We start from the raw sequence: 14,598 nt of genomic DNA on the forward strand, positions 1-14,598 counted from the left end.
TGAAAGCCAATCAGCCAAAGACATGGACAAAAAGTTTTGTTTCTACAATCAAAGCCTCTGGTATTGTTGTCTAACAAATCAAATCAAGTCTTCCTTATATAAACTGCACAGGGAGTTGTTTTCTACAATAATAGATAAAAAGAACTAAAGGTACTAAATGCCACTAACAGCATTTATAGTTAGCAATATAAATTATTCAGCTGGTATCTCGGGTGTTTTTCAGGGGAATTTGCTCAAACCAGATGCCAAACAAATGAATCCTCTTGGAGAAAAATGCAGATACTAATTTTCTCTGTAGTTAAAGCTAAAGTAGATGAGGTTTGGTCAGAAATGTAGCTGTCAAGCTATACCAGGGCCACAATCATCAATATCATTACTCATTTTTAACATATGAGGAGAGCAGCATTTTCTGATTTAACGTCAGTGAATTGTTTATAAACAACTTGTGAATGAAGTGGTGCCTTCTTTTCCAATGGAATTCCCACAATCATCTTTTACAGTGACTAATTGTAAAATGGATTTGCTGCAGAGATTTGGTATGCAAATTTGTGACAGTACAACTGTTCATCATCATAACTCATCATCACTCAGAAAAACCACGGAATATCCCTTTAAGGAGAGAGTTGAAGTAGAAGTAAGGTACATGTAGGTAGAATTTAATCTAATGTGACACAAGGGGGAGTTTGTGTTAATGAAATATTGATAAGCTCCTCTCAGGTGGTACAGTCAATACATAAGGCAGCAAACACACCAGTGGCATTCGTGTAAACCTCTCTATTATAAAAAGAAAAATGACTTACTTTGCTTTTATTTTAATTTTCTCTCATTTCCAGATGGTCCTTTTGAGAAAAATGATTATATTGACTGTAAGGTGCACAAAAAAGGCTGAAGCAAGTTCGCTGTAAACTTTCCAAGACTTTTCCCAAAACTTCTTGATGCGTTTGCATGATGGGACTCAGCTCACAGTAATACGGCTGAAAAATGTCTTTCAAGGTCATATTAGTTTATAGATCTCACCTGACTTCTACAACCTTTAAAAACTGAACAAATGAAAAGACGGGATGTGAGTCAATTAAATTCACTGGACTGCATTTCCAGTATTCAACAAGTGTTTATCAGTTTGGAATGATGACAGTTTGGTCCCTTTTGGAGCCTGAGCAAAGTCAGAAAATTGAGTTAGCAACAACGAAGCAAAACGACCTCAAAATAACCACAGTTCCACAGACTGAATCATATTACCTTTAATGGGTGAAATCACTGCAAAACGTTCACTTGCAGCATTTAAAAGTCTTCATCATGTCACACAGTACTGTATTAGCAAGTGTTACACAGCAAAAGAAAGTATGATAGACACAAATATCTCTCATCGTTCACGCTCAGTGTCAACGTCTTACCGTATTACCACACTGAGACCTTAAAGAGGCGAGATATTTCAATAAAATGTGTTTCTCTCTCTGCAGAAGTACTGATACAGTACAGGACGGAGGAAAAAGTAACAACAAGTCTTTAAGAAGATGGTGCTTCATCAAAACGAAACATGACTCGACATTTTCAGGGGAATTCAGGGGAAAGCATTGACGTTCGCAAGTAACATATGGGAGAAAATACATGTTTTTACTGCATACATAATACTATTACTGATCACATCACATATCAAAACTGTTAAATACTGCATTTAATGTTGGCTTTAAAATTCTATCACATATAGGGGACCGTTTAAGTTAATTTTTTTCGTTACTTGTATCTATATCACAACACCGGTGCACTCTTAAACACATCATAGGGAGAAGTCTTAAATATTCAGAGGAGGCGAGAGGCCTGACATGTACTGTTTTTTTACTTTACTCAAAGCTGGTTTGTGAATATCATCAAAAAGACACTGTACTGCGCAGTCAGTCCAAGTATATATGATCCACATGTAGGAGTGACGCTTCGGCGTGGCACATCTCTGCCAAAAAAACAAACAAAGCAAACAACAAAGGTCAGTAAGACGCCACGGGCTGTTGCACTTTCAGTGATGCAACCTTCATAATGATCCTTTCTTTCTTGCATCAGCCACCGCAGACGCACAGAATCAGACACGTAGCATCTGCACGCCACTCACTGTCTTTCGCCTCAGCTTTGGTTATTGATCACCTGTAAAGGGACCTTTACAATGTGGAGAATATTGATTACCTTCACCACAAAAGGCAGCTAATAATGACTCTGCATTCCAAGACATATACCTTTGCACTGTAACAAGGCGTTTGTACAAAGTAAAGAGTCTTGATTAAAAGCACAAATTGACCTCTCGTATGTAAACAAAACCTTTGTTGAAGCAGCAAGAACAGACGTAGGATCTGCCTAATAGGTGGTGGTGGGGGCGGGCGATCAATGCAGCAGTGTGTAAATACAATACAGGACAGTCAAAGTGCTTGAAGATTCAATATATTAGAGTGTAAGATGATATGGACACAGTTATCAAAGACTGAAACTTCAGCTGCTAATCACATCTGTTGTGTGTGTGTTGCAGCTGTGAAAATGCACACAGCTGCATTTTGGATTTTAGTTTTCTGACTGCCACAGGCTAGGGGCAGGAACCCCAGTGTATGTGCAGGTCAGAGCTATCCAGGAAGTCTGTGGAAAAGACACTAAGAGGTGTTTGGGGGCCCAGTGGGGCCAGTGTGGGAGTTTCCTCATCTCTCTCGTCTCCCATGTTGAGGTCCAACCAGTCTGTACTGTCCAACCCTTGCCCTCCTTCTCCCGCCATCTCAAAGGTATCCATGGGAGACGGGGCACGGTCCAGGATGCTGGGAGTGCACAGCAGCTGGCTGTGGAGGTCATCGATCAAAGTTAACAGGCCACCAGGCTCCACCCCAAGGAGAGGCTTTCCAGTGGTGCTTTCCAGGAAGTCCTCCAGACGTCCATTTGTACAGATACCGAGTTGTTGTTTCTCGTCTCTGGTGTCGGAGGTGGTGTGCTGCGGAGAGCAGGCATACTGGGGCGAGTCACCGCCGGCAGCAATGGGGGAAGACAGCAAAAGATGGAGTGGTGAGGGAGTAGGAGAAGAAGCAGAGGAGTTTGCATTAAGATGGTCCAGAGAAGTGTCTGGAGCAGGCCTGAAGGTGGTGGACATTCCTGAGAGAAAAAATAAAGACCACCTTAAAGACTTTTGAGATGGTAATACTGATGTGGGTCCTCATTCCCAAGTTATAAAATCATTTAATTGCCAATTAAATTTAAAAGGGAAGTAGTAAAAGTTGATTATAAAGCTACTTAAAAATGAAATTGTTAATTCCATACTATTACAGCACCTTACCTCCTGCTTGTAAAATGATGTCAATGAAATCATCTTGATTCTCTGTATCCTGCTGAAAGACACACATTTATCCTTCAACACCACATGACCAGTTCGCATAGCACACGGTGGTACTAGATGACAGCTTTATGTGATTTGATGATGTAGAGCCGATTGTATAGGCTGCAACAGTAAAATCTAATAAACAAACCCCCAAACTGTAAAACACGAACATTCCATTAAATTAGCAGCTTGTTGCCTTCGTGACATAGCTCGCTTGTAAAAATGACACAATCAGACTCGCGGTGCATCTTACTTTGTCATCAGGCTGTGAGGCCGCTGTCCTGATGGAAGCTGGAGACAGAGGACTCAACAAGGCATCCAGGTCAGCGCACATCTCCTGCAGGAGGGACAGAAATTTCCAGTCCCCTTTTTTTTCGAAGACAACGGAGACAAATGGAGGATCATTGGTGTGACTCTTCAGTTACTCACAGTTTGAGCGGGAGGTGACGAGCTAATTTTTCCCGAGGCCGCAGGTTGTTGGTCCTTGAAGAAAGGCTGTAGGCTGGGTGGTGCTGACAAACAGTGAGCTGCCCCCTGCTGTGGCTGCTCTACAGACAGCTGAAGTGCTTCATTCTGCACCTTCATGAAGATAAAGTGAAACTGTACTTTAGGTGAGAGGCTACAGGCCTATATGGTCTAATAACATATACTCAAATATATACATATGCATATCGGCCAGTTTACAAAAAACTTTCAAAATACACATTTAGGTTTATTTTCCTAGATTTTGTTTACTGAGCACTGGTGCAAATGACTGCCTATCCAATCAGATAATGCCTCATTTGTATTTATAACTATGTGTTCTAGAATAATTGTTCACATATTAAAAACGGCGTAACTGACAAAGTACTTTATCCCTAAAAATATGGTGGTAATTATTCACGGTCTAAGTGAGACGACTGCATAACACTTCCAATTAACCCAATAAGGGGGACGTGCCGCTCCATTAGACATTAAACCTGCATTGTTACCACACAACGCACCAGCAACTCGATGACACATCACACATTCACCGCAATAAATGAAGTAAAAGACAAAAAGACCCTTTTTGCCATGAGTAATAAAGCGAGAGAAGAGAGGCGCTAATGAAAGAAGTGAGAGAAAAAAAAGAGATGGTGTGAGAACGTATGAGCAGGAGACAGGATAAGATTAATCTTCACACTGGCTTTTAGAGCTGGAGAGAGCACTGAGGAAAAAAACAGGATGCTAGGTAAGTAATAGCTGATGAGCTTGAATTGGCTCTGTCAATAAAGTTTCTTATGTATGTGTATAATAAAAAATATTACAATAACTTTAATAACCTCTGCTCTGTGTATGTTATAAATCAGAGAAGACTGAGGCCGTCTTTGACTCCTATCATCAAGCTAATGAAACATGTTCTTATGCTCCAGACATTGACTGTAGTTCTTTATGTAATGTATAACAGCAGCGCTTTTATCCATGTTTTGTCCTTTATCAACGGTTGAAATGTAAGTCATAACCTTATTGTTTTCGTCTTTGTCTCAGGGTTAGGGTTACGGATGGGAATTGTTAAGAATTTAGCAATTCCGGTTCCATTATCGATACCGCTTATCGATTTGGTTATCGGTTCTCTTATCGATTCTCGTCCTGTTATATATAGTACAAATATAGTACAAATGGCTTTGGTTGCCGTAACACTTTAATTTCAAGTACGCACCAACATTTTATCTATTTTCGCCTCTGTCATTTTACTCTCCCTCCCTACCTAGCTACAGGTATGAGCCTGCCTCACTGTTGCAGTCCTTGTCAACTAAATGTTAATATCATATAGAAATGATTCTTACAGCATGTCGCTAACATTACTACTGTCAACAGGACCTGGAAGTTTTACGTTACAGGGCTACACGTTAAAGCTCTGCACGTGTTACAACTGGCCCTAGTATTGTCCTTTTTGGTGAAATATAATCAAACTTTGGAGCTCTTCTGGCTCGACACCAAGTTGGAAACAATCCGAGCCAAAAGATGAAGCGTGCACTTGACGTCATCGCGCAAATGAGTCAAAACCTATGAACGGGATCGTTAGGCAGCCGGATTAACAATTCCACGGAATCGAACAACTGGGAGCCTAGTTAGGGTCAGGGTTAGGGATGACACCTATCAACTCAGTCCAGTTTCAGATTTACACGCAAATATGTTCTTCTCAAGTAAAGTTTGTCAAATTTGCCGCCAAAGTCTTATAAGTTTACAAACTCTCAAAGGTTTCTCCACGAACTTGCAACACATGGTATATTATTTTGCCTTTTTATGAGTGAGTTTCTTCAGCACCAATATCACAGTAAATTAACTGTCCTGTAACGTTAAGTTACTGCCTGCTTCTGATTGCTGGGGGGGGGCTGTGGATTGTGGCTCTGTACACTTATACACTCATAACTAAGCATGGTTACCATGTAGGTCCTGTGCCATGGGTGTTGCATGTTCTCACACACACACACACACACACACATTCATTAGCCCAGTAGCATGCTCGCTAAGCAGTTGATGTATTATCATGTCGTCTCAGGTCATCTATATCCACAGCTGTGTTGTATGCGATTGCCGCTTCTTGTGCTTGTTTTTGTTTGTTTGTGTGTTTGTTTTTTCTCTGCTTGTCTGCTTTCAGGTGCTCCTGGTGGCGCTAAGGCTGGATTCCCCTCAGAGGCCATGGATTGTTGTCTGTTTTGTTTTTTACAGGTGTAGCAGCTGGTTGTCTGGTTTTTGTTTCTATTTTTGTTCTGTTTCCCCTTCTTTCCTCTTCTTCTTTCCTTGTCCCCCGGTCCGGTTCAGTTCTATTACATGTCATATATTGTAAACAGAAATAAATAAATGGGCATCAAGGGGAGCTTTACATTTATAAAACTTCCCTTGGCAAAGCAAATCTGTTTGGCATCAAAGGTATTCAGACTACAATTCTGCTGCCATAATGCTGAACAGGACAATGGGAAAAAAAAAAAGTTACTGCACCGCATGATGTTTTTGGTGGCTTCTAATGGTGTCTTTGTCAGCCTCTTCCTCTTAAAACAAACAGATTTAGCACTTCTGTGTGAAATCTTGAAAGTTGTTCCTCACCTCTTAGTTGCTTTAAATAAAAGGGTCTGTTAACCGCCTGTGAATGTGAAAAGACTGGAAGCAATGAGTGCATTTCTAGCCCCAGAGCCTACAGGTGGACGCTTGGGTAGTGCAGCAGCTGAAGTAGCAGGCAGCATGTCGGGCAGCAAGAAGCAGCGCTAAAGAGGTCAGGATGAAGTGATGGAAATTTTACTTCTAGAGGTTTTGTAGATTCCATGTCGACAATGAGGCAGATCATATGTGGAAGTAACAGTGACTTTATTGCAAGACCAAACTCACAAGAGATAACCAAACCGGAGGAAACCTCGGACCCTAAAATAGCAACCTAATGTATTAGACCTGGCTTTATCTAGAAAGGTTAGCTCGTTTTTCTTCTAAATTTCACAACTGATATGAAGTTTTTAAAAATGCATACATGTACTCAGTACAATAAGGAGTATGAAGGACAAGGAAAGACTGATGATGGCCTCAGTTTATTTTATCAGCACTCTACTGAATCCTGACATTTTTACGCAGGCTTTGCCACAAACACCACATGCACCAGCACACTTGCACTCGACAAGCTACACCTGTAAACCTTTATCAACCAAGTTGCACTGGGGTCTTTGTTCCTCACCTCCTACGACTGTAAATCATCGTAATGGAGCACATTGTTGGAGTAATTGGAACAGGAATAATAATCAGCATCAGACACTTATCAAGAACTGCTGTCACTGTCTCAAACAGAATACATCATTAACTTTCACAGCAAATGGACTCAACGGAGCAGTTCTCATACATTCACACGTTTCTGTGAAGTATTAACAGGCTGTTCTGTTACTTCTCTGGAGGGAGGAAAAGAGGCTCTGGGGCTCAGTGGTTTAGTGAGGGATAAATTGTATCTCTGGGAAATGTTATAAAAGAGTGTTTAAAATACTGCCCCTTGCATGGAGGGCTTTTAACCCCAGTTGTTCAGCAGCTACAAGGAGTGGAATCCATAAATTTCACAGGTTAGGGTCTATCTACCTAAAACTGAAATTTAAAAAAAGTTTTAGAGCCTCCAAGGCTTACTTTTAGTTGGTGATTTTTATTTTTTTTTTTGCCACTACAGTGCAACTGATGTATTATAATTTAGAACATGTTGAAGAGTTACATTCCACGTGTTTCAGAATTGGTCCGTAGCAGGTAATCCACACACCTCAGTAATTTTCAGCCACTTTGCTATGAAGATGATGACCTCAAAAGTGAAATCTCACCTTGTTTCCAGTAATGCTACCACTAGTGCTTTAAGACGAAGCGCAAAATCAGATTAAAAATCTTCGAACCTCACCTTTGAGTTGAATTGTTTCAGAAATCCCACACGTTTGGTTCCACTGTCTGCTCTGGTAACCTGAGCAGGGTAGATGCTGGGGAGCTCGGCTGGAGTAGAGTGGAGTCGCTAGAGAAAAATTAAGAATTCAAACAGTTGTTCGTGCTGAATATGAATTACATCAGAAAATAAAGAAAAGCCTCTGAGCTTTGCTCTATATTTCCAGGCAGCTCGGCGCAGTGCACCAGCAGCCAGGGATCTGTTAATTCTTCTTGGTTTGGCTTGTTGGCACCACTAAGCTGAAAGCTACGCCGCTGCTTGATGCGTTTGAAAAGCCCAACTCCAACTGCAGTAAATCTCCTTTGGGTGAGTGTCTGAGCTAGGCTTCACCTTAGTAACAAAGTGCCTGAAGATACCATTTAAAATAGGTTCTTTGCCATACACACACACACACATACACACACATGTATGCATGTATATGTATACATAGGCACACAGTACCTACATTTCCCAGAAACAATTTACAAAAAAGAGTTTTAATACCTGCAGTGCAATCTGATTTGTTGCTTTTCCCTCTGAGGTGTCAGCTCTTTCATCTCCTGTAATGTGACTGGTCAGTGAAACTAAGAAGCGGTTAGCGTTGCCATTACCGACCACAGTAGGGGGGGGGTTACTCTTTAGGAGTTCCAATGGGAGGGAGGGAGTTGAGCGACTGGTGGTTGAGGTCGGTTCGAGGTTGCTTTGAGACGTCTGTACAGAAATAAAGTACGTTTTTAGATGTTTTAGCGAAGTGAACATTTGCTGAGTCATCACGAGTCAGCTGAGTCACCTTTAAATTTTCATATCTGTCCAGATCCACAGGATTTTGTTTTGAGGAAAACTTAACAACAGAACATTTCTGGCATAACAAGTAAATATGACAGCAGATATGACACTATTATAGGCTGTATATACAGAATCCATGCCTGACCTGGGCCTGATTATTTATCCTGTGACAGTACCTGTTGTTGCTTCAGATGTATCTTGGTCTGTATCTGGATTTGTTGCAGTTGTTTTGTCTGCTGCTGCTTGAATTGCCTCTGTGACAGTGACACTTGTTGCTTTGGCTGCTTCGGCACCGACTGTTGGTGCTGTTGTTGCGATGCCAAGCGCTGTTTCTGCTGCTCGTGTTGTTTGGGCAGCAGGTTTTGCGATTTCTTTTGTCCCTGCAGGCACAGCTTCTGCTGTGGCTCTGACATCTGAATGTGGTTCTGAATGCTGTGCTGCTGCCGCCGCTGCTGCTGCAGGAGTTTCTGTATGGCCTGTTGCTGAGCCAGCTGCAGAGCCGGCTGGTGGAGACAAACAAGTTCTTGTTTTTTCTTCACACTTTTCTGCTCTGGCTTGAGTTGCAGATGCATCTGATGCTGCGCCTCCTTGTTTTGGGTGAAAGACTGCAGTAATCCATGAGCGTCTGATGATTGCACAGATGGCTCAGATCCACCTATCTCAATCTCAACTGCTTCCTGTTTGACGGTTAACTTGTTAGCATTCATTTCACTTGAAAGGGATGATACTTGCGGGGGAAACGGCTCATGATCAGGAGGTTCTTCTTTCACTCTTCGAAGAATTAGCGGCTCTGGGACTTGTCCCTCTCTGTTCCCGAGCTCTAGCTGCATCTTCAGCACCTCCACCAGCCTCTGCTTCTGCCTCAGCCTCCTGGTAAGCTCTGCAATCTGCTTATCTTTCTCCTGCAGCATTTTGTCCTTGTCAATAGTCCCAAGAGACGCTGCAGTTGTTGAGGAGGGGGCAGGTGAAGAGGCAAAGCAGTGTTTCTGTAGAGAGGCAGACTTTAAAGAGAACTGACAAGGTGCCTGGGTGGAACATGGGGGCTCTTCTTTAATGTGTACAGTCACTGAAGATGGCTGGAGGCTCATCTCGGTGAAAGGAGAACTTATCTAAAAGAAAGAAAATCCTTTTCAGTGCTATTTCAGGGTTTTATTAAGATGTCCACAAACAGAGGTAAAGATATATCTGATCCTTTCCTTAAATGGGTTATTTTCTCAGTGTATTAATGAAATAAACGTAAATAAACTCTAAAAATTCTTGCTTACTTACTAGAATTTAGTGATTCAGATTTTGAGAAGTGCAAGTTTTAGACAGGTTTAATTGTCTCGCTAATGCCAAACTGTGGTGGGCTGAGTGGTGTCAGCAGAGCACCAAAGAAGCCAAAGAGTGTGTGGGAAAATTGAACTTTTCTAAACATTTTAGTCGTATTAACAAGTCAGTCAATTAAGGAGTATTTTCAGGGCCAAACAATGTCTTTCATTTAGTGAAATATAACCCACCATGCTTTCATGCCATGGCATCTGGATTATTGTAGGTCATTACTTCCTTTCCTTTGTTGCTTCTTTAATACTTCTAACATGTTATGACTTCAGCTGAACTAGAGTAAACAGTTTGGGGTGCAATTAAAGCCCTATTCACATATGTGTCAGATGAATGGCTTGTCTAAATACTGGCAAGTATCTGATCGATGTGTTGCAGCAAACCACAAAAGCGTCTGACCAGTTCTCCCACCAGGTTGCTGTTAAAGCGGATGCCTTTTGGGCTCATGGGGGCCGGCGTAATGGATCGGGGTTTGATGTTGCCGCCGCATCTCTTGAGCCGCTCAGGAGTTGCTGCAGTTGGAGGAAGAAAACGCTACCTGCGTCAGCTATATTTTTTCTTCTTTTAACACTTGACTGTACATCAGACATTCACAGTGTGCAAATTACAATTTCTTTAAATAGAATTCCATTGCTCCCTTTAACTGGCAGGAAAACATTACATGTGCATGTAAGACCCTTAATAAGGTCACTGACCGTTGAGAGACGATGCCTGGCGGAGCTGAAACTGCTCCTCTTGTAATGTGCCGTTATTGGTGGTGTTAGTTTCAGCTTTTTTGGAGGATCTGCCTCCTCCTTCGGGCCCTGGCCCTGTGGTACCCCCTGGTGTTTGAGAGGAGGTAGTGTCGCCGCCTCGGTTCAGTTCCTGGTAGGTCTTTAGCCTCTCGATGAGGTTGTTTTTGGTGCCAGAGACGGGCAAACTGCGCAGCTTCAATTCCGACTTTAATTCTGCAACCTGGCAGAGCACAAGACAAATTGAGATGGGAGGGCGGAGAGCCAAGAAAATGAAAATGATGAAGATAAATATGAAAGGAAAATTGGAAAACATCAAAGAAAACAAGAAGAAAGAATAATTTGTCACTGTCTGTTTTTAACTGCTTGGAGCTAGCAGGGGCACTTTTCTTTGACAAAGCTTTGAAAGCAGAACATATTTTACACGTGTCAAGCGTTACTATATTTACACTGTAATTATTCTATGCTAAACACTTGGCGTTCAGCCATCACCAACGCCTATCAGTTTGGAATAACTGCAGTTACAATGTTGCTGTTCAACTAACCTTCATTCCATCCAGATTAGGATGCACTGACGCTGCTTTGGTCCCGGCTGAAGGAGCAGAACTCACACAGATGTAGTTAAGCTGGTCACAGAGGACTGGTGACGAGACAGCAGCAGGTCGAGGCGGGGACGAGGTAGACATGGAATTGGAAGATGGTTTCTGATCTCTGTTTGGAGAAGGACAGTCAAACAAAAATAAACCTTCACAGAAAGCAACAGCCCTCAAGTTTCTGTCTCCTGTGATCCTACAAGATAAAGCCTTTATCAAACACTTCCAACATCCCAGAATGGTAAAATGCATGCTTCCAGATGAACTCTCCACTCACTTGGGGGGTGCAGGCAGGATAGAGTGGTAGTTGTAGTGCTGTTGCTGCTGACTGAGGATTTGGAGTTGCAGGAAGAGCTGCTGCTGCTGGAGGATCTTGGCATAGGATGAGTCCAGATGGGGAGGAGGCTCTTTGTCACCTTTCTGGTCAGGAGGGATGTACTGATGGTACTTTAACTTCTTGATCTACAAGGCAACACATTACCAACTTTCAGCATGAAGCAACATTGACTTTACACGAATAAAAATGGAAAAAGTTAAAAAATGTACCTTTGGTTTGTTGTCCTTGGTCTTCTTGTGTTTCTGGGAAAGGCGATCGGAGTTTGGTTTAGACTGGGGCTGAAAAAAGGCAAATGTCACAGATGAGAGTATACTACACTGTCCAACATTCAGGTGGATTTGTGTTTTTCACTGTCAGAAGCAAGTTTAGTGGTCACTCTTTTTGAATTTTAGCAGTAATTTGATCTCTACCATCTCTGGAGAAAAAAAGATAAACGGCCTCTAAATGCTACGCAACAGTCTGTTCACAAGCTAGTTGCTAAGTTGCTAGCTGCTTACTGTTTGGAGGTAGCTACATATCATAGCCACAAAACATCCACAACAGTACAATGACACTTAGACCGAAAAGGAACTGCAACTTCATCTTTTAAGTGCTTCATCATCTACACAAAAGTTTCCCAGGGAGCACTAGATGTGATTTCAACAGTGTCTAACTCTCATTTAGCCATGAATAGCTCAGGCTAACGTTATAGCACTTTTAGCTTAAGATGTTTAGCCCTCATTCATTTCTTTATACCATTAATACCCAAAGTTGTTCATGGGGAATTCTATGTGGGCTGCCAAATGAAGTTTTGTGTCTGTTTGTTTTTATTGATGATGGAGAGAAAAACTAAGTATTAACGGCTTTATTGTGCACTTACTTTGTTTCATTAAGTATAAATAGTGTAAATTGTACTGGTGGTAGCATAAAAATAATTAGATGCCCTGTCAACTTTTCTGAGATGCATTTATTTCACCTCGCTGAATTTTTCTTAAGTATATTTTGTCAAGAATAGATGAATAAAAAAGTTGTGATTCATCAAATGTCTATCACTTTTAAATGGCTATTAAAATGTTGCTTGACTGGCAATAGAAACAGTCCTAAATGTTTGTTAATGCACAAATTCTCTTTTCAGAAACTAGGCCAAATGTAAATTGGGTCACAAGGATTTATCAACTTTAAAAATTGGGTCCCCCCAAAAAAAGTTTGGGCAACAGTGCTTTATACCGCACTAACAGCTGTAAATATTTAAGATGTTTAATTTCAGTTGTTATAAATTTGGAACGATACAGCCTGTGTGCTGCCAACGAGACGATCATAAAAGTTGCAGTCTACCCCAAAACATAACAAATTGAGTTTACATCCTTCATGTTTGGTATAAAGGTGGTATATTTCCAGATTTACCTGTAGCGCCGAGAAGAATAACATTAATTCAGTATGGTTTGGAAATTACAGCTCAACTTCTCCACAAACAGACTCTTTTCTTGGATCAGCATTATGATAGTCTGCTGGAGTTTACAGTAACATGGCTGTATGGCTTGGTGAGTTCTCCTCAACCAAAATAGCTCAGTGTGTTGACCAGCCACTGTCACATCAGTTTTAAGTAAAAGCAGAGACAGAGCGGCTACTGCGAACGCCAGTGAATCCACGCAGAAAGCACATTTGTCATTCTCGGTAAAGACAAACAATTACTGACAGGTGTCACTTACCTTGATGTCAAAGTTAGCACCTGTCCTCTGTGCAGACGATGCCACAGTCCTATTGGTCAGCTTCAGTGCAGTGAAGGATCCAGAGATCGATGGAAAATGAAGAGCTGGTGGAGGGGCCTGGTTCAGAAGATAGAAGCCCTGTCATTACTGATAGCTACACCATAATCTAAGTGCTTCAGTCTAACATTCAAGGTCACACTATTAAATCCATGATTTATATGCATTACATGTTAGTAAAGCTGTGTAACCCCATTGGAGGGTTTGTACCTGAGCCGGGGATTGGATGCTGCTGCCAGCTAGTTTCTCTGTTGGAAAACACACAGCTCCAGGGCCCAGAGGATAGTCCAGGCTTACCGGTCCAGGAGACAGGCTGTCATTACTGTCCTCATCGCATGACGAGTTCTCCCCTGAGGCCTTTGGAAACTGTGTCTCTGAGAGAAGAAGGTAGGATTATGGAGAGAGACGCAAGGGAAATAATTCATACCCAACTAAGTTGAACCAAATGTCAGAACCGGTGACCGTTTCTACCTATTTGCTTGAGAGTTTATAACTGTATTTCTTACATACACCTTGAAAATGAGAAGCTTCACAGCAAGTGTTTAGATGCTCCTTTCAAATCAGGACCTACTGTCCTTGTTAATAGACTGTGAACATTCACAAACTATCGCCAGGGCCTTCTGAAGCTTATTCACTGTGCGCTCTCAAACTGTCAGACAGACGGTGTCCCCCTTACGAGAAGGAGATACAATGAATTCATTTTCCATACAGCCAAATGAGGATGAACACTCATACTGGTTTTCATGTGACAGATGACGCCTGTCAAAGTACAACATTATGCTAGAAATTCTAGATGATCTAGAGTGAATACATTGACTGTTTATGTGATGGGTTCTCCTCTTTATGCCTCTCACTAATAACATTCCTCTTTACAGATTTTTTTCTCTGCAGCAAATTAACTCAAGGTAATAGAGCAGAAAGTGACTTACAAATCAAGTAAGGTGATATAAAGTGCACTTATCGAACACAGTGCAAATGTTTCAGTATTAACCAGCACTAGAAAGGTTGAGTCATCCTACAGCACGGTAATATATTCAAGCCATGATATCTGTGCTAATTTTTCCCTCAGGCATATCATATCATCATGTGATTACTATGCAGACTTATGAGTATTCACCAGGATTTAGGTAATAATGTGGCCTGCTATGATCCCCTGGACTGGCGAAGAGACTTTTTTTATCTAATTATTTATCTATTTCAATAGGTGTGTATAATTCAATTACAGGAGCAGCTAAGAAAGCTATGTGGAACACACTGCTGGACATTAATTTACCATCAGCAGGCGATGATGAAAACACAACATGGGACTGATTTAATATCCTCTGATCCAATAATGTGATGAGTTACCAACTG

General features: G+C 41.5%; 1 protein-coding gene across 1 annotated transcript in view; it reads right to left on the bottom strand.

Moving 5' to 3' along the window:
• Positions 1 to 1,731: 1,731 nt before the first annotated feature.
• LOC140273520 (myocardin-related transcription factor A-like) overlaps positions 1,732 to 14,598 on the bottom strand; it is a 31,464-nt gene continuing 18,597 nt past the window's right edge. The window contains exons 6-18 of the mRNA XM_072369126.1: positions 13,456 to 13,619; positions 13,189 to 13,305; positions 11,710 to 11,778; positions 11,441 to 11,625; positions 11,116 to 11,281; positions 10,535 to 10,793; positions 10,239 to 10,351; positions 8,696 to 9,628; positions 7,716 to 7,823; positions 3,770 to 3,940; positions 3,594 to 3,677; positions 3,299 to 3,350; positions 1,732 to 3,117 (exon numbers count right to left, since the gene is read on the bottom strand). Of these exons, the coding sequence (XP_072225227.1) occupies positions 2,567 to 3,117; positions 3,299 to 3,350; positions 3,594 to 3,677; positions 3,770 to 3,940; positions 7,716 to 7,823; positions 8,696 to 9,628; positions 10,239 to 10,351; positions 10,535 to 10,793; positions 11,116 to 11,281; positions 11,441 to 11,625; positions 11,710 to 11,778; positions 13,189 to 13,305; positions 13,456 to 13,619 (2,972 nt within the window). The 3' untranslated portion in view covers positions 1,732 to 2,566. The remainder of the gene's footprint in view (positions 3,118 to 3,298; positions 3,351 to 3,593; positions 3,678 to 3,769; positions 3,941 to 7,715; positions 7,824 to 8,695; positions 9,629 to 10,238; positions 10,352 to 10,534; positions 10,794 to 11,115; positions 11,282 to 11,440; positions 11,626 to 11,709; positions 11,779 to 13,188; positions 13,306 to 13,455; positions 13,620 to 14,598) is intronic.

This window comes from Leuresthes tenuis, unplaced genomic scaffold, assembly GCF_036924035.1.
Source record: "Leuresthes tenuis unplaced genomic scaffold, fLeuTen1.0.hap1 SCAF_17, whole genome shotgun sequence".
In the NCBI taxonomy this organism is placed as follows: Eukaryota; Metazoa; Chordata; class Actinopteri; order Atheriniformes; family Atherinopsidae; genus Leuresthes; species Leuresthes tenuis.